Source organism: Heterocephalus glaber, unplaced genomic scaffold (assembly GCF_053883595.1).
Source record: "Heterocephalus glaber isolate CG9 unplaced genomic scaffold, H.glaber_assembly_v1.0 deba00001472, whole genome shotgun sequence".
In the NCBI taxonomy this organism is placed as follows: domain Eukaryota; kingdom Metazoa; phylum Chordata; class Mammalia; order Rodentia; family Bathyergidae; genus Heterocephalus; species Heterocephalus glaber.
In genome coordinates, this window is record NW_028258315.1 from 24,796,594 (window position 1) to 24,819,829 (window position 23,236).

A 23,236-nucleotide genomic window follows, 5' to 3' on the forward strand; every position below is an offset into this window, starting at 1 on the left:
CCTATTCTTGCCATTTTATAAAAGTTGGATAATTCAACATTTATCTCTGCATCTGTCTTTTTATCATATTTCCAAGATTCCTCCATGTTTTATCATGAAATAGAACCTCATTTTTATGTTTAAATTTCTATTCCATAGATACCTTACATTATTGTTTATTCAGCAATTTATTCACATTTGAATCCTTACTGCCTATTAGCTTGGATGAAAAATAAGCTGTGAGCATTCATATAAACATTTGTTCTGCCTCTCAAGTGCAACGTCCTGAGTTTGATCCCCAGTACCAAAAAAAAACACCCAAAAAACCAAATGCTTAGCTGGGTGTGGTGCCCCCACCCTCCGCATGCCTGTAATCCCAGTATTTGGGAGGCTGAGGCAGGAGGATAATCACGAGTTCAAGGCCAGGCTGGGCTACCTAGTGATTTCAAGGCCAGCCTGAACTACATAGTGAGACCCTGTCTCAAAAAAACAAAACATCTGTTTTGATTAATACTTCTGTATTTTAATGGGTATACCTAGGAGAGGAAATGATGGGCAACATGAAAATTTTTTAAATATGTATTTGGAAATTTCCATTCAATGCACATGTTGAAATCTAAACTCCAGGGAGAAATAGTAAGACACTAAAACTTTATTATCTAAGATATGCACAGCTGGAATCTTCAGAGGTGATGACAAATAGACATGTTGGCTTAGTGGGCTTTCCTGTTATTGAATGCAAAAATAGATTTAAAAAGGGAACAGAGTATACATATGCACGCTTTATCTTTTATTCTGTATGATATCAGGATTCTAAGCAAGAATGTTGTCACCAGATATAAGTTTTCAAACTTGACCTAAAATGATGAGCCAAGGTAAATGTCCTGTTTATAACTTACTGAGTGTGGAATATTGTGTTGATGAAAAGAAATGGATTGACAATACTTTACATTTCACTACTGCAGGAACTGTCAGATCATTTTCCAACATGACTCCCCACTTTATATTTGCCATATCAGTTTGTGAGTTTTCTTTACATCCTCACCAAAAGTTGTGACTGTTCCTGGCAATATTCTTTAACCTGGTATTATTGTGACCTGATGTGTTGACATGGTTCTAAGAATTTCAAACACATAAATTCTTACCTCCCAAAGATGATAGGATTATTATCGGTTCCATGTGAAAGATGAGGAAACAGAGAAGAGATATGATGTTAGTTCAGTAACTGTCCTCCACCTGAAAGGGAAAGTGTAAAAATTAACCAATTATTAATTTGAAGCTGAGGATCAGAAGCACTTGCTTCTACCTCTGATGTGTTGGGAAAGCCAGACTATCCCAGAAATAAAAGTCATACTTGGACAAATGAGCCAAATTTGAGCCAGCATCAATACCATGAGCTCAGTTAAAAATACACTGTTCTTAGAACTTGAGGAGAAAAGACCAGTCAGTAAGAGAGAAATGAGAGCTGTGGTGAGTTTGGCCAGCCATGATTCTGAGTCAGGCCTTATATGTGTGAATATGCTAAAGAGTGCCATGTTGTAATCTTATGATTTTTACTTCCAAAATGAGTCGAAGACTAGGAGTGTAGCTTGAAGAATGCAGTACACCTGCCCAACATATGCAAGACCTGGGTTAAATACCATTATCGCAAGGGAGGAAGGAAGGGAGGGAGGGAGGGAGGGAGGGAGGAAGGAAGGAAGGAAGGAAGGAAGGAAGGAAGGAAGAAGGAAGATTAAGAAAAATAATTGAGCTAAATTAAAAGTGGATTGGACTGAAATCAATCTGGAGAACATATATGTGCACTTAACTGCACTCTCACGTGAATGGCAGCACTATCCTCAATAGCCAAGGTGTAAAAACAACCTAAATCATCATCAATATTGTGTTAGACAGTTTTGACACAGTTGCTGTCACAAATAGCTCCTGTAACTTAAAAGAAGGTAAGTTTTGTTTTGGCTTGGATTCAGAGGTTTCCATCCTTGTTCAACTTATTTAATTATAATAGTCTAGTGGCAAGGCAGAAACATCATTACAAAAGGCATGAAAAAAAAGAGCAGGTCATCTCATGAAGTCAAGATTCTTCTTGAAGAGGAATAGGAGGAGAAGTAGAAAAAGAAGATGAAATAGAAGAAGGGGGGTTAGGAATGAGATATATTGTTTCAGAGCACAGCCCAGGAACATTCTTCCTCCAATATATCTATGGATTAATACACTGATGATTCAGAAAGTGTATGACAATGTTAAATCCAGAAAAACAAAGCACCTTGCAACCACACCTTCAATGCATGGCCTTTAAGGCCTTTTATACTCAAATCACAATAGTTGAATGGATAAAGTGAAGTTTATTCATACAATGAAATTTTACTTAGACTTAAGAGAAAGGAACTCCTTTCATTTGTGACAATGTGGATTAACCAAAAGATCAGCAAGTGAAATATGCCATGCATAAACAAATTAAAGTTTGACCATATTTGTATTTAGCATGTAAAATTGACAACCTTACAGAAGCAGAGAGTATAATGATGGTTACCATGTGTGGACATGGAGAAACTGAGAGATGTCAGTGAGAAAACACAATGTTTCCCTTGTACAGTACAAAAAGTGCTGTAGATCTCATAGTGATGACAGTGATTGATGTAGTGACCCACACATAGCATTACAATTTGCTAAGAAGTTTGTTTTTATTGTTTTCTCCATACACTTGTAATCATTTCACAAGATAAGCATAGCAACAAATTCCATTGTACACTTTCAATATTTGTGATTTTATTATTTTTTGCTTAAGTAAACACAAAATATCAAATTAAGCAAAATTAACATGACTATGGTTCCATGATGTGTCTGAAGAATCTTGCCTTTCTTCAATTTTTACAAAGATAATTTAGTTTGCAGTGTATTTATTTCTGAAAGGATTTAGTATTTTCATAAAATTTATACATAGCTCATTGGAAATGTAAAATAATTTCTTTGAGGATATAAATTGATAAACATTTGACATTATCACAACTTCAGTTTCTCCCATTCATGACAGAAAGATGTTATACATGTGTTCAGAAAATTTCTACACTTTAAAGGCACTTAAGATTGGTTTATTTCACTTAACATGTTTTCAAATTGTATCCATTTCCTATAAATGTCTTAAATTTATTTTTCTTTATAGCCAAGTAGTATTCTCTTATGTACAGATACCATATTTTCTTTATCCATTCATCTGTTGATGGACATACAGGAAGAAAGAGGGAGACAGAATTTTGGCACATAGGCACTGGACCAAGAGGCCAAGGGTCAGGGGAAAGGGAAGGGTGTGTAAAAAATATTTAAGATGTGTCATGTACATGTGCCAACTACCCACAATGAATGTAATATTTATATGTCACAAGCATGAACTAAACAATAATAGTAATAGTAATGAAAATGAGGGAAGAGCAACTAGATGCAGAGGGAGGGTGGTGGGTGTGGCAGGAAAGGGTAATAAAAAGAATCAAGATATGTTAAGTATATATACCTACTCCCTAAGGTGATGTAAACATCATGTACTCCAAATACACATTAATAAATTAATAAAAGCATAAATATTTTTGTTTAGAGATATTTCATACTTCTTTCTGCATCCTAATGATTTTTCAGCAGATGTATTAAAAGTATTATGTAATTATGCCCATGGGTCTCTGGGAACCAATCTGCATGTTGCTGGTTTCTTTAGTTTTGAATTCCATATAAAGATCTATCTTTGTCATATCCTCCAACTGAATGTATTGACACTGACTGAGTTAAGCAGCAATCCATTGCATGAACTTCCACTGGTTACTCACAGCAATGACTATGTGAGGGAGAGGATGTAGGTATACACATGCACTGGGACATGTACATCATTCAGATTGAGTGAGCAAATCAATATATAATGTTTGTTTGTTTTGTTTTTTGCTATTTGGCTCCTATCATGGCTACCGTGTACTATATCATTCACCAAAAATTGTTTATAGACACTTAGTATTTGGTTAGGTTGCAGCCAACCTAACCAAAATACCGAACAATTGTTCACTTTATGAAATAATTGTTTTCTACAGTGATGAAGGCTAGGAAATACAGCCTCAAGGCACTGGCAGCTTAAATATCTAATGAAACATTTTTTATAGATGGTGCGACTTCTCAGATGCCAAGGAGGTGTACAAGGTGTCTTTGGCCTCTTTTTAAAGTGCATATATGTAATTCATTATTGAGGGTTCTCAACTCAGTTACATTAATAATTCCCAAAGATGCCACCTCATTATACTATCACCTTGGGAATTAGGTTCCAAAACATATATTTTGGGGTACATGAACACTGAGAGCACAGGAACCATTATATGAGGTTATGTTATGTGTTGAACAGTGTTGTGGATTGCGTGAGTCTTTATTATCCCCAATAATTTATATGCTGATACACAATACAAACTTATAAGTTCTTGAAGGATAAAAACTTAAGCAAGCTTCTGCACTTAGATTTTAGAAAAAATAATGCAGTTGTAGATGTTATGAACTGAATCAAGCACAAAGTATTGCTGAAAGACAAGTTTGACCACCATGAATTTTGAGAACCTGAAAAGCATATATTAAAAAGTAAACAATAAAGCAAGATCTTTGCCTGGCTCATAAAATAATTTCTGATGTTATCAGTAGCTACTGCTTCTTGAGAAGTTTAAGCCCTCAAAATCATAGTTGAAAATTGTTACACAGGACATAAAAACAATAAACATTGAAGAAACAATTTCAGAGGGTGTTATGGCTTGTATCTAGATGATCCCCAAAGCCTCACACAGTCTTTTTCAGAGGTGGCTGGATCTAGAGTGTGACTGATTCATAGTGCAATGCTGGGATTAAGGATGTGTGATTACTAAATCAATCCACTGATTGGTTTGGAACTGCCCTAATTTCAGTACCCTAGATAGAGTATAAAAGGGGCAGAATAAAGCTGCTAAGGCCCCTTTTTACTTTTACTACCTTGTGGGCACCATTAACTTTCTCCTCTATGATTCCCCTCTGCTTTGTGGCACTCTGCCTTGGAACCAGCTGACTATGGACTGAGACCTTTACAAACCGTGAGCTAAATAAATCTTTCCTCCTTTAACTTTGAGTGTTGGGTATTTTGTCTCAGCAGTGAGAGAAAAGTAACCAAAACAGAAATTTGGCCAGAGAAATGGGGTCGCTGCTGTGACATTACCTGGCTATGTGGCCTAAGGGCCTTTGGCACTGGCTTGAAGGAGGGGAAAGACTTGGGAAAGATTTGGAGATGCTGGCTGAAAAGTAGAGCTGAAATGCCTTAGGCTGTACAGTATGGGAGATTCTGGTGAGAGCTCAGATCAGAGAGCATGGCACAAAAATCTAGTGAAGGCCTTTGTGATACATGATACATTGTTGAATGGCAACTAACTATGTGTGAGGTAAAAAAGAGCAAAAGAAGATTATTCTGGCCCTAGTCATAAGTCATCTACTTTCACTCTGATACCATCATTCTATTTATGTGGGCAAAGAACTCATGTGCTTATCACATATTAGTGGACCCATAAGGCAATGCTGTTCATTAGATATTCAGTTTCCAATATATGAAATTTAGGAAACATAGTAAATCTCACAATGGGTGACTGATTTGAAATCCCTGACTTGAGCCAGTAGAAAGTCCACAGTACATGGATGTCTGCACTTAACCTTGAATAGCCACATCCCTAGATACAGAAACCTCAGTTCTGGTCAGTGTCCATTTATAGCTTTATTGTCAACAACCTGAGTAGGATCCAATTTTTGGTATGTGTTACTTTTCTTTACTTTAAATATATGTTTTTCAGTACATTACACAAACTTAGCCAACATTTCAAACAAAAATACAATGACTGAGTGAAAAGAACCAATATAGCCTGTGAATGCCAAAAGGGTTTGTCTAATGAATGACTCTGCAGAAACTTTAGTAGACTGGTGTGCATCTTTGCTAGAAGTGAATACAATGCAATACATGCTTTATTTATTAAGGCATCTTTATAAAGCCCTTGCAAGACATAAGTACTCTATAGAAGAATATTATAGGAAGGGTAGTTTCTTGAAGAGTAGAATTGGAGAGACAAAGCATGGGGTCGATTCTATGCACCTTGACATGCCTCTCAGTACTCTTCACTGAGGCATTTGTCTATAACTTCCCTCTCTTCTGCCCCTATTTTGTCTTTCTTGGGCCCAGGAGCCATGATTCATGAATCTTTTCTCTGCCTTCTGGTCTTTCCTTCAGTCTCTTTTTATTCTGCAAAGTAGAATCATTTGCCATTTGATTTTATTATGTCCACATTGAATTCATTTTATTACAGACCTTATTAAGAGATACTTTGCAACACTGTCTGTCATGAAAGCCCTCTAAGCTCCTGGCCCAGCGAGGATTACAGAGTGAATGAAAGTTTGAGTGCTGTAGAAAAGGTGACAGGAGTGGAGAATACAGGAAAGAGAAATGGCTTCATTGACAGACCAAAAATACACTACTGTAAGACCGTGGGTCTCACCAAACGCTCCGAGGAGCTGACTATAGTGAGGATCACCTGGGAGGGAACATACTGGACAAGTTGTGAAAGTAAAACAGACCTTTATTAGTCTGGCCAGACGGCACCCTCTAAGTACCAAGCTTAGAGAGGAGCCTGGCTCAGGGACTGAGGTCTTTTTATAGGGGTCGCAAGAGGGAACTTGGCAAGCAAAAGTACAGAAGCAAGACATTGGCGGTTGGGGTAGTGTAGTGACCAATCTTTACATAACAGGCGTAAGGCTAACTTGTGGTTTCCTTGGAACAGCAACAAGTACATTTTGGGAACTCGACGTCCCCATGGTGAAGTGTAACAGAAGCAGACCAGATGGGGCCTTATTACAAAATGGAGTAACTTTTGTTCAGTCTCACACTACATGTTACACAGCCTTACACAAATGCCTTGATACCTTCATATACTGAAGGTTTTATGAATTACAAACTGAAGAATAGCAAAACTGTCACTTTGCTGGAGTATTTCACCTTCAAATGCATCCTATTCATACAAAGTAGCTGTCTGTCTCTGTCTCTTTCCCCACCTTCAAATAAAGCATCTTTTATATTAAAAAAAAAAAAGTGTCACTTTCCAAATAAATGCACAATGCTGTCTCCAGATTCATGTTGATCCCCATAGTTAAGAAGACTGTGACACACAGACAGGAAAAAAAAATCACAAAATTCTCTCCAATCAGAATTGGTGTCAAGGTGATGGCTTTTGACTATGCTTTTTGGAGGCATGACTTAGTAGAGTGTTTCTCTCTTCCTGGTTTCCCCACTCACTTTCTACTTTCTGACCTCTAGGAGTTGGGCAGCTTTTTTCCACAATAAGCCTTTCCACCTGGGTCAGGGCCTGAAACCTCTACTAACTGTGAATAAATAAACCTTTCCCTTTTAAGTTGTGGGTATTGGGTATTGCATCTCATCAATGAGAAAGTGACTAAGAGAGATTTTGTACTAGAATAGAGGGGTAGTCACTGTGGTACTACCTGAGCATGTGGTTCAAAAGCCTTTGGAACTGGTTTGCAGGAAGACTTTTGAAAGGTTTGCAGATGCAAGTAGAGAAGTCTTGGTGCTGTAAGTTGAGCTTGAAGGTAGAGTCTAGTCAAAGCTCAGAAGACCAGAAAGCTGACCATAATGCAGCCAGTAAAGACCAGGCTCAGGAGCTTTCAGTTGGGAACAAGAGCTGCATTGGCAGTTGGATTTTAGGCCATATGTATTACATTCTGGCAAAAAATTTGTGTACATTTTGTACATGTCCTTGGACTTTGTTGGATACTGAGATTAAGGGTGGCAGACAAATTAATCTGGTGGAGGAAATTTCACAGCTGTACAATGTCCAGGCTGTTCCATGGGTGTGGTTGGATGCCTTTAGCCAGCTCTACCTGAGAATCAAAAGGACATTGCATGGCTGAGTCATTTTTAAAGTTTTCATTTTCCTCAGGAAGTAAGCTCTTGAAAGAGTTAGAAGTTATAAACTTTTGGCAGAGGAGAGCTTGGTTGTTTAAAATGTTTATGTTAATCAGAAGCCAAGCATGGTAGCACATGCCTATGCCTATAATTCCAGCATTTCAGAAGGCTGAGGAAGGAGGATTGCCACAAGGCCAGCCTGGAGTCAGGGAGTTCAAGGCCAGCTTGGAATCAGTGAGTTCAAGGCCAGCCTGAACTACATAGCAATGCACTCCCTCAAAACAAAACAAAAACAAACAAAAAAGCAAGGGTGTACTTTATTTACAACATGACAATAGAAATAAGGTCTTGATGGCATCAGAGGAAATAGCAATATCCCACCTTGCTGGCTGCAAAAGTGAAAGACAAGGGCTGGGGACTTAGCTCAGTGGTTCTGCCACCTGCCTCACAAGCACAAGGTCCTGAGTTCGATCCCTGGTACAAAAAAAAAAGAAAGGAAGGAAGGAAGGAAGGAAGGAAGGAAGGAAGGAAGGAAGGAAGGAAGGAAGGAAAGTGAAAGACTGTTCTGAGAAGAAAGGCTGCCTAGAGAATTTAATTCAACCATCCAGGCACTGGGAAGCCTGTGCAGCCATGATGCAAAAGGGCATGGGTACTTTTGGAGTCAGTGGCATTCCTTGGCATCATTCATGTGGTCCTGGTTTTATAAGTATGCAGAATGCAAGAGTTAGGGGATGTGGAAGATTTCACTAAGATTTCAGAAAAAGGTCTGGGAGGCTGGGTGGTGTGCCCATGAGAGGGCAGTGTGTAAAGCTGTGAGAGTGAATGTGAAAGTTGGAAAGGCCAGAAATATGGACTGTCTGAAGAAAGCTACAAGGAGTGAGCAAATGTAGCCCAAGAGAGAAGCGAAGCTGTGAGGGCTACAATCATAATACTTTAGTGGTGGGTCCACCAAAGCCCTCTGAAGGTCCTGTCTCATAACAGCTTGCCCTGGGTGCTGGACATGAAGCTATAGGCTTTAATGTTTGCCCTGGGGCTTTGTCTTACTTTGTTCCCACCCCCCACGTTAGTCCCTTTTTGAACTGGGAATATTTTCCCTGTGCCACTGAACATCAACATTGTTTAACTTTTTTTTTTTTTTTTTTAGCTTTATGGGTGCTCACTGCCTGTTAGGACTTTATCGGCTCGTAGAGATGGACTAAATTCATTTTGCATAAAAAGATTTACATGGGTCTTTTGGGGGCTCATATGAGCTCAAAGGCAGGATTTATGCTAGGTGATTGAATTATTGGAGCACTTCAGCTGGCTTGGTGTTGTGAGGTAGCGGCTGGTTAGAAGATACAGTTCAATGGGAGTGTGACTTCATTCCTGTTTCCTTCCTTTCCCTGTATGCTTTCCTGACCCCCATGGGTTGGGCAGCTTTCCAACCTAGCAGGCCCTTCCACCATGCTACTTCTGTCCTAGAGCCCGCTGACTCTGGACTGAAACATCTACAGATCATGAGCCAAATTAAACCTTTCTTCTAAGTTGTGCCAGGTATTGTGTCTCAGCAACAAGAAAGTGACTAAAACAATCAGTGTTTCTTCACACATTGCACTGATGTCATGAGTCCTTAAAGTCCCTTCTTCATTTCTGTTGAAGTATGATTTCTTGTATTTCCTTGTGATTCTTAGAATATTATCTCTGCTTGAAATTATTTAATTGTTCATCCATATTTGTCATTATGCCTTTTAGACCCATCAGCATATTAATCTTGTTGGTCTCCTTTAATTTTATGGTCTGATGAGTCCAACATTCTTTCTATATCTAAATCTTGTTTTGGTGCTTTCTTCTCATATGTGTGTATGTATATATATATATAATTTTTTTTTTTGTACTGGGGATCAAACTTGGGACCTTGTGCTTGTGAGGCAGGTGCTGGAACTACTGAGCTAAATCCCCGGCCCACTTCTCATATATTTTATATATGAATTCAGACGTTCTTTACTACTAAGCCATATCCCTAGCCCTGTCTATCTACCTGCCAGTCTATGTATCTGGCTATTTTACGATAGGGTCTTTCTACATTACCCAAGCTGAACTTGAACTTGTGACCCTGCTGCCTCAGCTTTTTTAAATCCTAGAATTAGACATGTGCCACTGTGCTTGGCTTTTAAAGTCTTGTAACAAGTCTCACGAGTTTTACATTGAATTTTGGATATGATGGTGCTCGCTTTGGCAGCACATATACTAAAATTGAATTTTGGACATGATGTAGTTGCAAAATGAAACTGAGGAACTTTCAGTCTTTTATGTGAGGATTTAGGATTGTCCTGCTGGGTTACAGAAAGTTGATTTTGAAGTACATGCAATTGTCAGGATAAATTTCCTTTGATGTCCTTGCTTAGATCTCTCATCATTTATGGACTCTCACAAAGATACTTAAAGTTCAAAAATGTAGAAAGAAATTGCATAATATTCTTTCATTGTATTACATGGTTACTTTAATTAAAATTAAATCTTGGGTCGGGGATGTAGCTCAGTGATGCCTGCAGCTGCCTCACAAGTGCAAGATCCTGAGTTCAATCCCAGGCACCAGAAAAGAAAAATCTTAATGACATAAAGATAATTTGAGAAAACATCCTGGGTGAGATGGCAACTACATGTACTTCCAGCTACTCATAATGTTTAGGGAGGAGGATCAGTAGTTTAAGTCCAGACAGTTTGATATAAAAGACCTTGCTTAGTACTGAGTTTGATCCCAAGTACCAAAAAAAAAGAAAAAAGAAAAAAAAGACCTTGCTTCAAGATAAAAAATATGGGTAGACAAGGACAAAAGGGCAGGAGGAGATCGAAAAAGGACCACCAAAAGGATAGAGCATCTTGGACCAGTCCCAAGATAGCCCAGGAAACCAATCAGATTGTGACAAGTTCCAAGTATCCACCTGGAAGGAAAGGCCTCTTAATCTTAATCTGGATACAGAGACAGGGACAAGGGCTCAGGGATACCCATCTTTTTCAGGACCCCTTGCCCTCTCTCCAGGGCAGCTTGTTTCTGTCCCGTTTTTTCCTTTTTACAAATACTGTAAATCTTACTTTCTTAGACTTTGGCTTTCCATTCCAGATAGCTGTTCACCTTGCCACAACAGTACTGTCCCTTATTTCTGAGCAAGAAAATAAAAAGTTAGCAAATGGCTTATAGGCGCATGTACATTGTGCTGTTTTCTCCCTTAGAACTGTTTCTGTATATTCTACCCAGTAACTGGTGATGGGCAAGCTGGGGACACCATTGGCTCCTGATCTGCAGTCAGCCAGTCATGGGCTCAGAACCACTCATGGGAAATCCTAAGACTTGGCGGAGGAGCCCGGGTCTGAGGCCCACGATTCAAATGTCTATACACTGAAACTGATTACAGAGGAAAAGGAAAGTTCTTGCCCCTCTTTTGAAGTAAATAGTTTCTGGTGCTGTGTCCATGGGCAGCTTACAGAGAAGAATGGCAGCCACAAAATCATCATCTGAGGGTCAGAGAGGAAACTGGGAGGTACGAAACTGAAGAAGGTAGGAAAAGAAGGGGAAATGCCACAGGGCCAGTGCGGATGGTGAGTAGGGGAGAAAAGTGGGGTCTTTGGGACAGGGGAGGCACCCTGCACCTGATCTCACCTGAGTGGAGCAGCCTGGGTCTGGGTAGGAAGGCAGATGTGCATAGTATCAGGTGATAGCTGAGAAACTGGACTCCGGAGAGGAGGAAAACCGAGGCAGACAGAGACTCACCTGCCTGGTGGTGGCCTGTGGCTTTATCTCAGGGCACATTCACGGACCCTTCCATCAAGGGGGGGTACCTTAGCCTTGGGGTAGTCTGCCCAGACAGAGTTGGTGTGCTCATGAGATCAACATGTCACAAGAAAGCTTGACCTTGATGAGAACAGAGGGGCCCAGTCTACTCGGTTGACTTGTCCCTCTTTCCCCCCAGGCTTGGTGCCTTCTCACCCTGGTGACTCCATGCTGGGTGCTTATGGAGCCCCCAGCTTCTCTGCACTTCAGCCAGGCGACCTCCCTGATCCTCCCCATCTTCAGCCTACTTGTGCTGGTCTCAGGTAGGGCTGGGGGCTACTTTCTCTGTCCACTCCTGGTCAGAAAGCACTATCAGCTTGCAATCTGCAGAGGAAGAGCCACAGGGACCGGCCTGTGTGGCAACTGATTCTGAGTATACTTGTTGAGTTTATACCAGTTCTGTCCAACAGAAATGCTCAAGGGCTGTAAGGAGAGCTGCATATACCCTTATAAATTTTCAAGTCCCACCATATTAAAAAGTAAAAAAAAAAAAGTTTAGTATTTTGTTTAATCCCAAATAACTGAAAATTATTATTTATATGCTTACTTAATGCAAAATATTGCCAATGAGATATTTAACATTTTAAGATTATAAACCCTCATCCAGTACCGGGAATCAAACTCAGGGCCTTGTGCTTACCAAGCAAGTGGAGCACCACTGAGCTACATCCCCAGCCCTAACAACTCATTTTAATTGGAACTAGCTAGTGGGTACTTGATGAGACAGTTCAAGTTTATACTCCATGTAGGCACTGGGCTGGATCAGGGAGTAGAGAAGCTATGAGAGCACAGAGGGTGGTGGGGTTCTGTCCATGGAACATTAGCAGCCTCGACAGGAATGGCTTCCAGAATGCTGTCACAGCTAAGGCTCCTGGTCCCTGGAATCTTCAGCCCAGGAAGCCTTTGTTGTTTGGGAAGAATTTGTATATCCCCTAGAGTATCCATTTACTACCTCAGATATTTCATGGCTAGAGTCCCTGTTTGACTTTCTCCTTTTGTTGGACAGGTCAGTTTACTGTCGTGGGGCCAGCTGGTCCAATTTTGGCCGTGGTGGGAGAAAACACCACATTACCCTGCCACCTATCACCCGACAAAAATGCTGAGGACATGGATACGGTGGTATTGGTCTCAGTTCTCCCCTGCAGTGCTTTTGTATAAGGGCAGGAGAAAGAGGACAGAAGAGCAGATGGAGGAGTACCAAGGAAGAACCACCTTTATGAGTAAAGACATCAGCCAGGGGAAGGTGGCACTGGTTATCCACAATGTCACAGCACATGAGAATGGTATGTACCGCTGTTACTTCCAGGAGGGCAGGTCCTACGACAGGGCCATCATGCACCTCAGAGTGGCAGGTAAGTCACTTCATTTTGCTCTGCTGCCTCTTCCCAGTGTGACTTTTGGGGAAAGTTTATCTCCTAACCCTGGGCCATTGTAAACCAGCCAATTTTTGTTGCAATCCCTCTACACAAAGAAGGTAGCTTCCTCTTGCTCAGGGGCTCCATGAATGTGTTTGCTCTGATAAGCTATGGGCATTGCTTCTTGAGAGGCACACAGAACTTAGCTATGGACTTCAGCAGAGAGAACAAGTAATTCCTGAGGATAATTCCCAGGCCGGCTTTATTATTGAAACTGGGCACTTCTGAAAGTGAGAGAAGCCATGTCAGTAACTGCACTGGGACAACTAGAGGAAAAAAGAACTGAACAGAGAACTACAATATATATCATTAATATTAATCTTGTCTTCTTTCCCTTTCTCCAAATATTGATTGTAGTGAAAATGCTGACATGTAAATAGATCATTTCATTAAGCCATGACTAGAGAAAAATTGTGTACTGAGCTTGACGGTTGAACAGAGAACTGAGTGAGAATTCTACCAGAGCGATTTGGCATGCTTCAGAATAGAAGTGGCAATGAAAATGGGATTTCTAGGAGTGTATTAATAATAGCTTTAAGGAATGACTTCACTACCTGGGGTCAGTATATGAGTATTACGCTTTAAAAGAAAGGTTTGAAGACTGGGAGAACCTGAACTCATAGGGACATTTCAGACCTGTGGGGATGATGTTTGAGGAGAGTGTGACTCCCCTGTAGACCTCATAGACCTCACCTTCATAACTCATGAGGGAGTCTTGTTTCTGACGAACCCAGAATATAAAGGAGGGAAGGTTTCCTGATGTTTACAACCTGCCTCCTGCCTCTTGAGGGTTTCTGTGTACCGGGAACTCTCCTCTTTCCCTGTAATTATCTTTGCTGGCCCTGCCCTACTCTAAATTAGGTTTCTGTAGGATTTTTTAACCTGTCTTTCCCTGATTTTTTTTGTTTGTTGGGTTCATTGTCTCATGATTATTGAACTCCATAGAATGTTCTATAGGACTGTTCCCAATTTTTTTCGCTTTCCCAGTACCAGGAATCCAACTCAGGGTCTCACACTTGCGAGGCAGGTGCTGTACCACTAAGCTACACCCCCCTTTTATGGTGGTGGTGGGGGATCGAACTCAGGACCTAGCGTTTGAGAGCCAGGAGTGGAACCACTGAGCTAAATCTCCGGCCCCCGGCCCCCCTCTCCCTGCCAAGTTGTTTTAAATCTTATTCTACTTCCAGTTTTCTGTGTAAGTCTCCAAATGTACAGCTAATTCCTCCCACCTTGGTAAAAAAAAAAAAAAAAAAAAAAAAAAAAAAAAAAATTAAATTGTGTAGGAAGCATTGGACATGAGTATTTTAATTTTCTGAATTTAGTACAATTTGTTGGATAGACTTAACAAAGGAACTACTCCATAAAAGTTTAGATGATCACTTGACACAAGGCTAAGAGACAGAAATCGCCCAGGACCATGCACCTTCAGCTTCTTCACACACTCAGTATTCTTTTGTTGTTGTTAGTGTTTTACTTTTATTGTAATAAGAAACACACAACATTAAATTTACCATGTTAACCTTTATTTTTTTCTTTGCTATACTGGGCACTGAACCCAGGGTCTCATGAATACTAAGCAAGTGCTCTACCACTGAGTTACATTCCTGTCCCCTTTTTTGAGACAGAGTCTCACTAAGTTGCTCACAATGTCCTTGAACTTATGCTCTTCCTGCCTCCATCTCCTGAGTATTCCTCCAATATTCTTCCCCCCTCCAATACTTTTTTTAACTGAAGACTTTGAGTCTTTTTCTAGATAAATATATATTCATCAGATACATATCTCATTTTCTAGAAAGGGCCACTAGGGGGCAGTGTGGACTCCAGCGAGAACTCTGGAATTCTTGAGCATCTTCCAGAACTTCCCTGGGCACCGGAATCTCACTCGCTCGCACATCTTAGGATCTCTAATGTTGAGCACAGTGCCTGGCATATAGAGTTTGTACTCAGTAGTTATGCTGCAGCAAGCCATGGGAGGGTGGTGTGGACGCAAAAAGGATGGTGAGATTAATCCCGAAGAGAATCAAAGGTAGAGGAAAACCACAGGCATTCTAAGAGTTTGTTGGGCGGGGGGGCGGCGGAGTAAGGGTAGGAGTTGGATGGTAGAGGATGTGCTTTAACAAAACAAGGGAATAAATCAAGAAACAGGAGAAAACAGGAACCAGGAAACATGACCCAAAACAGGAGAGAAATAAAGGAAATTCCCAGATGATGAAAGGAGCAGACAGGAAAGCTCTACAGCAGGCCTCACCTGCAGCAGGTCCAGACTGGAATAGGAAGTATCTTCAAGAAAAAGAAAAAGGGTTCAAAGATGCATTGATGGCTAACCTGAAATGCTTACTCCACAGGGAGGGATTTTACAGTTCCGTTGAAGTGTTTGGGAAAGAAGCAGTGGTAGGCACAACAGGAACAAAGGCAAACAGAAAAATAAGCAATTATCATTCCAAAAGGTGGTGGGAAGCTGTTCAAGAAAATACAGTAATAATCACCTGACTCAAAAAGAAAAGCATTTACATAGTCCTAATTATGTCATGTAAATACTGAATATTCCCGGTTTTTCAGTAAGAATGACTGAAAGACTAAAAGTAAAGCTGGCAAGTATAGATGATTCTTTTGAGAAACTTGGCTGTGAAAGGAAGGAGTTGAGGAGAGAAATACAAAGCCATGAAAGCTCTTCCACTTGTTCACCGACCCTTTAGCAGCACGGTCACCATCCATTCCCAGCAAATTCACCTGGGTGGGAATTTAGCAGCACTGTGAGGTGAGCAGGTTTCATCAGCCTCATTTTATAGATGAAGAGATGCGAGAAATGAATCTGTAATTGAACAGAATTAGGACCCCCATCTCCTAGAATCCAAAGCATGCATTCTTCTACATTCTATATATATAACTTTCCAAAGTGTTATTTTGCCAGGAATTATACTATCTTCCTAAGAATATAAGCTAACTAATGGTAGAAAATTAGCTTCAACATAATGAAAATCTCTTGAAATAAAAATAATTAAGCCTGGAGAATTAACAGTAGAACAAGTCTAGGGATAGCTATTTTAAGTATCAATTTTGTAATACCTTCTTATTTAAATAAATTAAATCCTTTGCATTTAAATCTAAGTATCAATAATTTTAGGAAAAGAAAAATACTTTTAAAAATAGAGATGAGGCACACAATTTAAAATGATCACTAAATATGAGAATATGATTTTGTAAACGCATCATAAACGTCATTTTCCAACATTAATATCTACTTGGGAAATTTCAAAATATGTAAACCTTTTTCTTTTTCTCCTTTACTCATGTACGTTAAGTAGGCCTTTAAAGGGCAGCCTGGAAACTTGCCCAGCTATACCATTTATGGTTTTTTCATGAAGAAATGCATTTCAAATTCCAAAGCTCAGACACACATATAAGCTTTGAAACACAACTGCTTATAATTGGGTGCTACTACAAATACTACAGCAGTGGGTCAAGCAGGACACATTATCAGTAAAGAAGAGGAACTGCCTTAAATCCTCTGCTAGTAGGATCAGCAAGGAACTGGAAGTATCAGTAAGTCTACTGCAGAAAAACTTAAAATAGCTCTTTGCCATCACTACATCATTAGTGAAGGACAAGAAAACAAAAACGAGAATCTCTTCAATTAATTTCAAGGACTTTACAAAAGAGAAGACAATGTGAAGTAATTATTATATTAATAGGATTATAAAAGGTTACTACTGACAAATGAGAACCACATCTTATTGGGTCTTATTGGTACACAACTCACCAGTAGACTGCTGCAAGGATATTTAAAAAACAAAAATCTGCTCCTAAAAATGTGGAAGTTAGGCACCCTTGAGAATACTGCCTTCCCTCGTCACTTGCCTTCTAAACATGGGGAAATGAAAAAGTGGAAATGAAAGATTGAGTAATCAGCCCAGTTTGGCTTTTGGGTCTCCGCACTGAGTAAACTAGGAAACATGAACTTTTGAAGGCCTGCACAAATTCAGAAATTCAGCAAAAATGTATTAACTGAGTACTTCCCATTCCCCGTGCATTTTATGAGTATGAGCAAGTGACCATGCACAGAAGGTACAGCTGCTCTTGTACTGGTTTCTAAAGAGGTAAATAAAGCCATGAATTAGAACTATGAGTGAGAAAACAGCATCCCGATGCAAATGAAAAACAAAAAAGCAAAAAACTAAGCAGTGATTTATGATTTTACTGGAGAGCCATTGGGCCCACCATGTGGCAGACTTCATCCTCTGCAGCCACTCCCACTGAGGCAGAGTGCCCCCTGCAGTGTAGCGGGTCCCTCCCTGAGGCACTCAACTCCCTGACCCTAGTTCAGGGGCCTCAGTCCTGGGTCTGCTCTCCTGATGCCCTCTCCCTCTATTCACCCACTCCTGCTCCAGGGTCTTGTACACCAAGACTACCCAAGCTCACTCCTGACTTAGGAACTTTGCTCCACATCTCATCTCTGCTTGGAGGGCTCTTCGACTTTATCATCACCAGATGCTGTACTACCTCAAAAAGTATTTCTCATCACCTAAACATATTGTCCTAGCACCAATATCACCTATTCATTTTTACATTTGTTGATTATTTTTCTTTTCCACTAGAATGTAAACTCCACAAGGCAAGGAGTTTGCTCACCATTACAACCTCCATGTGGGGAACGGTCTGGCAAGCACGTGGGATGGAATAAATGGGCAGATGAATAATAATCACTCACTAAGTATTACTAAGCGTGATGCAATAATCCTGGCTACACATAATGTAAATATGTTGGGGAAAAAAACCTCACGGAACTTTGAGTTTTGTGTATGAGACAGACCATGAACAAGGAAACAAACACATAACTAAATTGTAACACACTATTAAGGAAATAAATAAATGTTATGATAAAGAGCCAGGGGCAGTCTGTTTTAATTGGGGTGGTTAGTAAAAAACTGAGGTGGTAGTAATGAGGAAGAAAACTTAAGGAGACAGCAGTCTTAGAAGTGGGCCCACATAAGTGAGCACTTTGCAAGAAATGAAAGATGGGGCTACAGCAAAAAGGAAACTGCTTGAAACACAGTTCATGGGAGGGAATGCTGAGAAGTTTAAAGTTTATTATACATACATGTGTTTAAACTGGAGGACCTTAGGATTTTAAGCAAGGAGTAAAAACTGATGTTTTTTTAAAAGCAGCCTTGAATGTTATTAGTCAAGTTGGCCTTAGAAACTCTGTGCCTGCCTCACAAGTGCAAGATCATGAGTTCAATCCCCGGTACAAAAAAAAATCCAAAGATGAAATAAAAAAGTCTGCTACTTACAGCTTTTTACTTAAAGTGACTAAAGAACTTTGGCAAAAACAAAAGTAAACCTACAAAAAGGCATGAAATTCAAGAAACAACAGTAATTTCAGAATTGGGAAAATCTCATATGTTTGTTCACTGAGTACAAAGAAGTAGTAACTTGGGCTGGGGATTTAGCTCAGTGGTTTTGCCGCCTGCTGCGCAAGCACAAGGACTCGAGTTCGATCCCTGGTGCAAAAAAAAAAAAAGAAGTAGTAACTGTAAAACTTTTCTAACAAGAGAATTAAAATTCTTGAGAAAAACAAGAAGGAAAATGGGGGAAAAGGTGCGTATACAGTGGGTAAAGTGTATGAAGGTCCCTGTCTTGCTCAGAAGGGCTTAAAATGCTAAATAACACTATACTTTGTTATGTAACTTTAGTAGAGTAGTTCAAATTTTATATGAAACACTAAAGGAATAGAAACACAGTATACAGCTTCTGAACTGGGAAAGGAAAGAATAAAGAAAATCTTACCAATACAATGGAAGGCTATAAAGTATGAAATGGTAAAAGAAAACTCCTATCTTGGAAACTAAAAAATAGTTATAGCTGAACCATGGAAGTTCTATATGTCAAAACTTGTGATATGTGCCTAAATCAGAACTTAAGAGAGAAAATTTTAGCCTTAAATACACATATTAAAAAATAAGACTTAGCCAGGGATTTAGCTCAGTGGTTCCGACACCTGCCTCGTAATTGCAAGGTCCCAAGTTTGATCCCTGTACCACCCCCCCAAAATAGACTTAAATAAATGAATTAAAGTGTTCAACTCCAAGAAACTAAAAACAACAGAAAACCCATTAAAGCAGGAGGCCATATTGAAGATATGAAATCAAGGAATCAAAAAATTTAAAAAGACAATGGAGAAACTCAGCAAAACTAAAAGCTAACTTCAAAAAAAAAACTATAAAGAAATCCAGAGAAAGATATAAAGGGGGGAGGGGGTAAGTGCTCCTCATTAGAGGAAAGGATAAATAGTGGTGTATTCCTACACTGGAATACTGTTCAGTCTACATTGTAGAAGGGGGGAAAAGTTGCAAAATGGTATGATCAGTATGATACAGTTTATATAAACATTTTAAAATAAATACCATACATTGTAGGTACATGTCTCTAGAGAAAGGAGACAAACAACTTGAGGATGGTGGTTTGACTTCTGAGAAAAGAGGGAGTAGAATGGGATGGTGGTGGCACAAAGTTTCAACTGCATCCATACATTTTAATTCCTAAAAAGATCTGATGCAAGTATGACAAAACATAGATAACTCCTAAATAAGAGTGGTAGGTACAAAGGCGTTTATTATGTTATAGTCCATCTTTTCCAAATGCCTGAAATAATCACTCTTAATAATCAAAAGCAATCACTCTTCCTGATGTATATGGAATGAAACGGAAAATGTATATGGAATGAGTCAGAAGGAAGTCTTTCTGACGGGGGATTTAGCTCAGTGGTTCCGCCGCCTGCCTTGCAGCGGAAGGATCTGAGTTCGATCCCCGGTACCAAAAAAAAAAGAAGTCTTCCTGTCTGTAGAAATCCTGGCTAGAGAGATGGTGATCTAGAACACAGGTGACAACAGCCAAGACGAAGAGAAGTGGATGAGTGTGACATTACATTCCAAGGGATAATTTATAAGACATCAGTGGGCTGGACATGAGTGTGGCAGAGCAAACAATCAAGGGAGACAGACCTTTCTCAGATGGGAAGAGATGGAGGGAGGGGGAAGGGAGTGAGGGAAGGGACAAAAAAGTAATGAAGATGTGTTATCTACGTGTGCCAAAGCCACCCAAGGATGTAAACACAATGTACTACAAACACATACTACTAAAAAAAAAACTGACTTCAGCTAACATAATACATAGGTGAAGGTGCCATTTACTCAGATGGGGATAAAACTAGGAAAAAAGCAGCTGGGGAGATGAGAGAATTCTGTTCTGTTTATCTCTTATTTCTGCTCCCTACACCTCAGCTCGTAGGGGGATTCTTGTCTGCTTTATCTCTGTATCTCTCAAAGTTCCTAAGATAACTATGCGAATCAGTGTTATACACAGTGCTCAAGCAGTGCATTTAAAAAAAAACAGACAACCTCCTTTAAAAGTGACAGTTTTCAAAAAATGTGATATTACTTAATATTCTAATAACAAAAAGAAAAAATTTTTTTCGATAAGTTCCCACAATTTCCCATGTAGCTTTTTCAGATTTTTATGTACACAGAAATTTATACAATATCCTAAATCACTTTAATTAGTTTCATATAATTTTACTAGTTAGGTATATTATAAGATTTGCAATACTGTAAGATATACTATTGTAAATGGGAAGAAATTTATTTATTTTTATTTTTTAATTTTTTTGGTGCCGGGGATTGAACTTGGGTCCTTGCGCTTGTGCAGCAGGCGGCAAAACCACTGAGCTAAATCCCCAGCCAGGGAAGAAATTTATAATTAGGTTATTATATAGTATAGCTCATAAACTGTACTTATGTACCATTTTAGCTATTGTTTGTAAAACTCCTTATTTGATTTAGAAAACACCCTCAACAAGTAAGCAGAAATTCTGTAATTTAGTAACAGAACTGGAATTCATACCTAAAGCATCACGTTTTAAATAAATTAATTTACCATTTTATTAGTAAAGAAATTGAAGCTTAACAAAGTACAGTAGTTTGGTCAAGGATATGAAGTTAATAACTGTAAGTTAATTTTGTGGTCCTTAACAAACCGATGTTATTCCAAGTTTGTAAAGATTATGAAAATGACAATATCTCAAATGTATCCAAAAGATATATACTAATTATCCCTTTGCTCATTTTTGAAATCAGAACCATGATCCAGATTTTTCTACCAATGCTACAAAACCACAACGGTGAGAGTAAAATCATACATACCTTCAAAGAATCATTCAAGTAAATCTGCTTGCCCTAAGATAAAGTTACCAAGTTTGTTTAGAGAAAATTAACTGCCTAAAAAGTTATACCTGAGTATGTTATGATGCCATAAGTCTCAATTACTATTTTGAAACAAATATATATCAAGCACTGCATTCTGGAGTCCATCCATTTTTAGTGAACCGTGAAAACTAACTCAGCAGGAAGGCCACTGGTCAGTCTTCGGTCAGACTGCTGTGATTTAACCAACCTGGGCTTTGATGCTTGCACTTACCCCTCTCAAGTTTATCCTTCTGGCTTAGGTCATGGAGGTTGTGTTAAAAAACAGTTCAGAATCTGGGAGTGGTGCCATATGCTTGTGATCACACCTACTTCATAGGCTGAGGCAGGAGGATTGTAAGTTTGAGACCAGCCTGGACTAGATAGCGAGATCCTGTCTCAAAATTTTTATTTTATTTTTTATTTTTTATTTTTTTGGTACAGGGCATCGAACTTGTGACCTTGCCCTTGTGAGGCAGGCAGCGGCACCACTGAGCTAAATCCCTGGCCCTCAAACAAAATTTTTAAAAAGGCAGGGAGACAGAGCTTGGTGGTAGAGCACCTGCCTAGCATGTACACGGCCCTATATTCAATACTCAGTACCATTAAAAGAAATAGTTCAGAATCCATCAACAATAAGGTTTTCAAAGCTACAAGTGTAAATAAGGTGTACAAATATGATTTTTATAAGATTAACTGTATCTTTATTTTAGAAATGGCATTTTTAGTGCCAAAGACAAATTCCAAAAGGTCTCTTAGGAAAATTGTTAAAATGTTTAAATGTGACAACAGAGCCATTTTAAAATAAATATGATCTTTTTTTACCAACACCAGGTGTGTTGACAGATTTATGTAAGCTGTTATTAATTTTTTTCTTCCCTTCCCTTTTTTCCAGTACCAGGAATCGGATTCAGGACTTTGCACTTGCCAGGCAGAAGCGGTGCCACTGAGCTACATCCCCGGCCCTAATGGATGCATCTAAATGTAAACAGAACTGTTTTCAAGGGTATATTTGAATATACTTATCTCCTAAATTCAACATTATGGTTTTTATTAGACTACAAACAAGGCAAAACCAATGAAGGTTATTCAAGGGCATGACCCTATGAGAGAATGTTTTAGTAGATAACTTTGGCTGTAATGCAAAGAACGAACAGTCTAAGAGCAGCCAGAGAAGGAGAATGTTATAATAGTCTAGGTCAGGAGAGGGTTCAGAGTCCAGGTCTCATGGCTGGAGATTCTGAGGCAGGAGGTTTAGAGCAAGTTCTCATAATTCTAAATGAAGAACTAATATGGATGACTGGGAATGAGTTAAAGCAGCAAACAGAAGGACGATGCTGACACCTTCAGAAGGACAAGAACTCCTGAGAATCAAAGTGATACTTCATTGTTCCCATGAATGAACACTGACTCACCTGGATCAGGGTCACACTTTAAGTCCAATGGATGTACAACAGGGCAGTACTGCTTCTAAACACAATACAGATCAAAACGGAGTTAATAATCACTTCATGCCTCAATTTCTGTCATCTAATGTAAGCAAATATAATATGTAGTCAATGCCATGGTACAATTCTTTCAAGGGAAAAAGCTGGTTTTTTAAGATTCAGAAATATGAAGGGAAGGGAAGGGAGAGAAAAAGGTTAGGACAGGCTACTGAATTATTCTTTTATCGTACTGCCACCTACTGCAAACACTATGGAACAGCAACAACAACAAAATAGCACGAATTACAGGCACAGAGATTGAATTGTGTTTAAAGTACAAGGTAGTCTCCAAATTATGAACTATGCTCAAGAGTTCATCTAGGACAAGTGGTCAAAACTCAATATTCCTATTTCCACAGAGACTCTGTCCT

General features: G+C 39.3%; 2 protein-coding genes across 12 annotated transcripts in view; one reads left to right on the forward strand and one right to left on the reverse strand.

The window, feature by feature from the left end:
• Window positions 1–23,236, reverse strand: part of Nsl1 (NSL1 component of MIS12 kinetochore complex) — a 47,797-nt gene that overhangs the window by 15,743 nt on the left and 8,818 nt on the right. For 2 of the 11 annotated variants that reach the window (XM_087181876.1, XM_087181873.1), the window contains 2 exons: window positions 22,794–22,848; window positions 1,125–1,215 (listed from right to left, as the gene is read on the reverse strand). In XM_087181876.1, the coding sequence (XP_087038002.1) occupies window positions 1,193–1,215; window positions 22,794–22,848 (78 nt within the window). In that variant the 3' untranslated portion in view covers window positions 1,125–1,192. The other 9 variants (XM_087181867.1, XM_087181868.1, XM_087181871.1 and 6 more) reach the window with 8 other exon arrangements.
• On the forward strand, window positions 11,267–13,407 carry LOC110349743 (butyrophilin subfamily 2 member A1-like). The gene is given in 3 exon segments (XM_021260485.2): window positions 11,267–11,989; window positions 12,733–12,835; window positions 12,837–13,407. Coding segments are annotated over 3 exon segments (510 nt in total). The 5' UTR covers window positions 11,267–11,907; the 3' UTR covers window positions 13,162–13,407.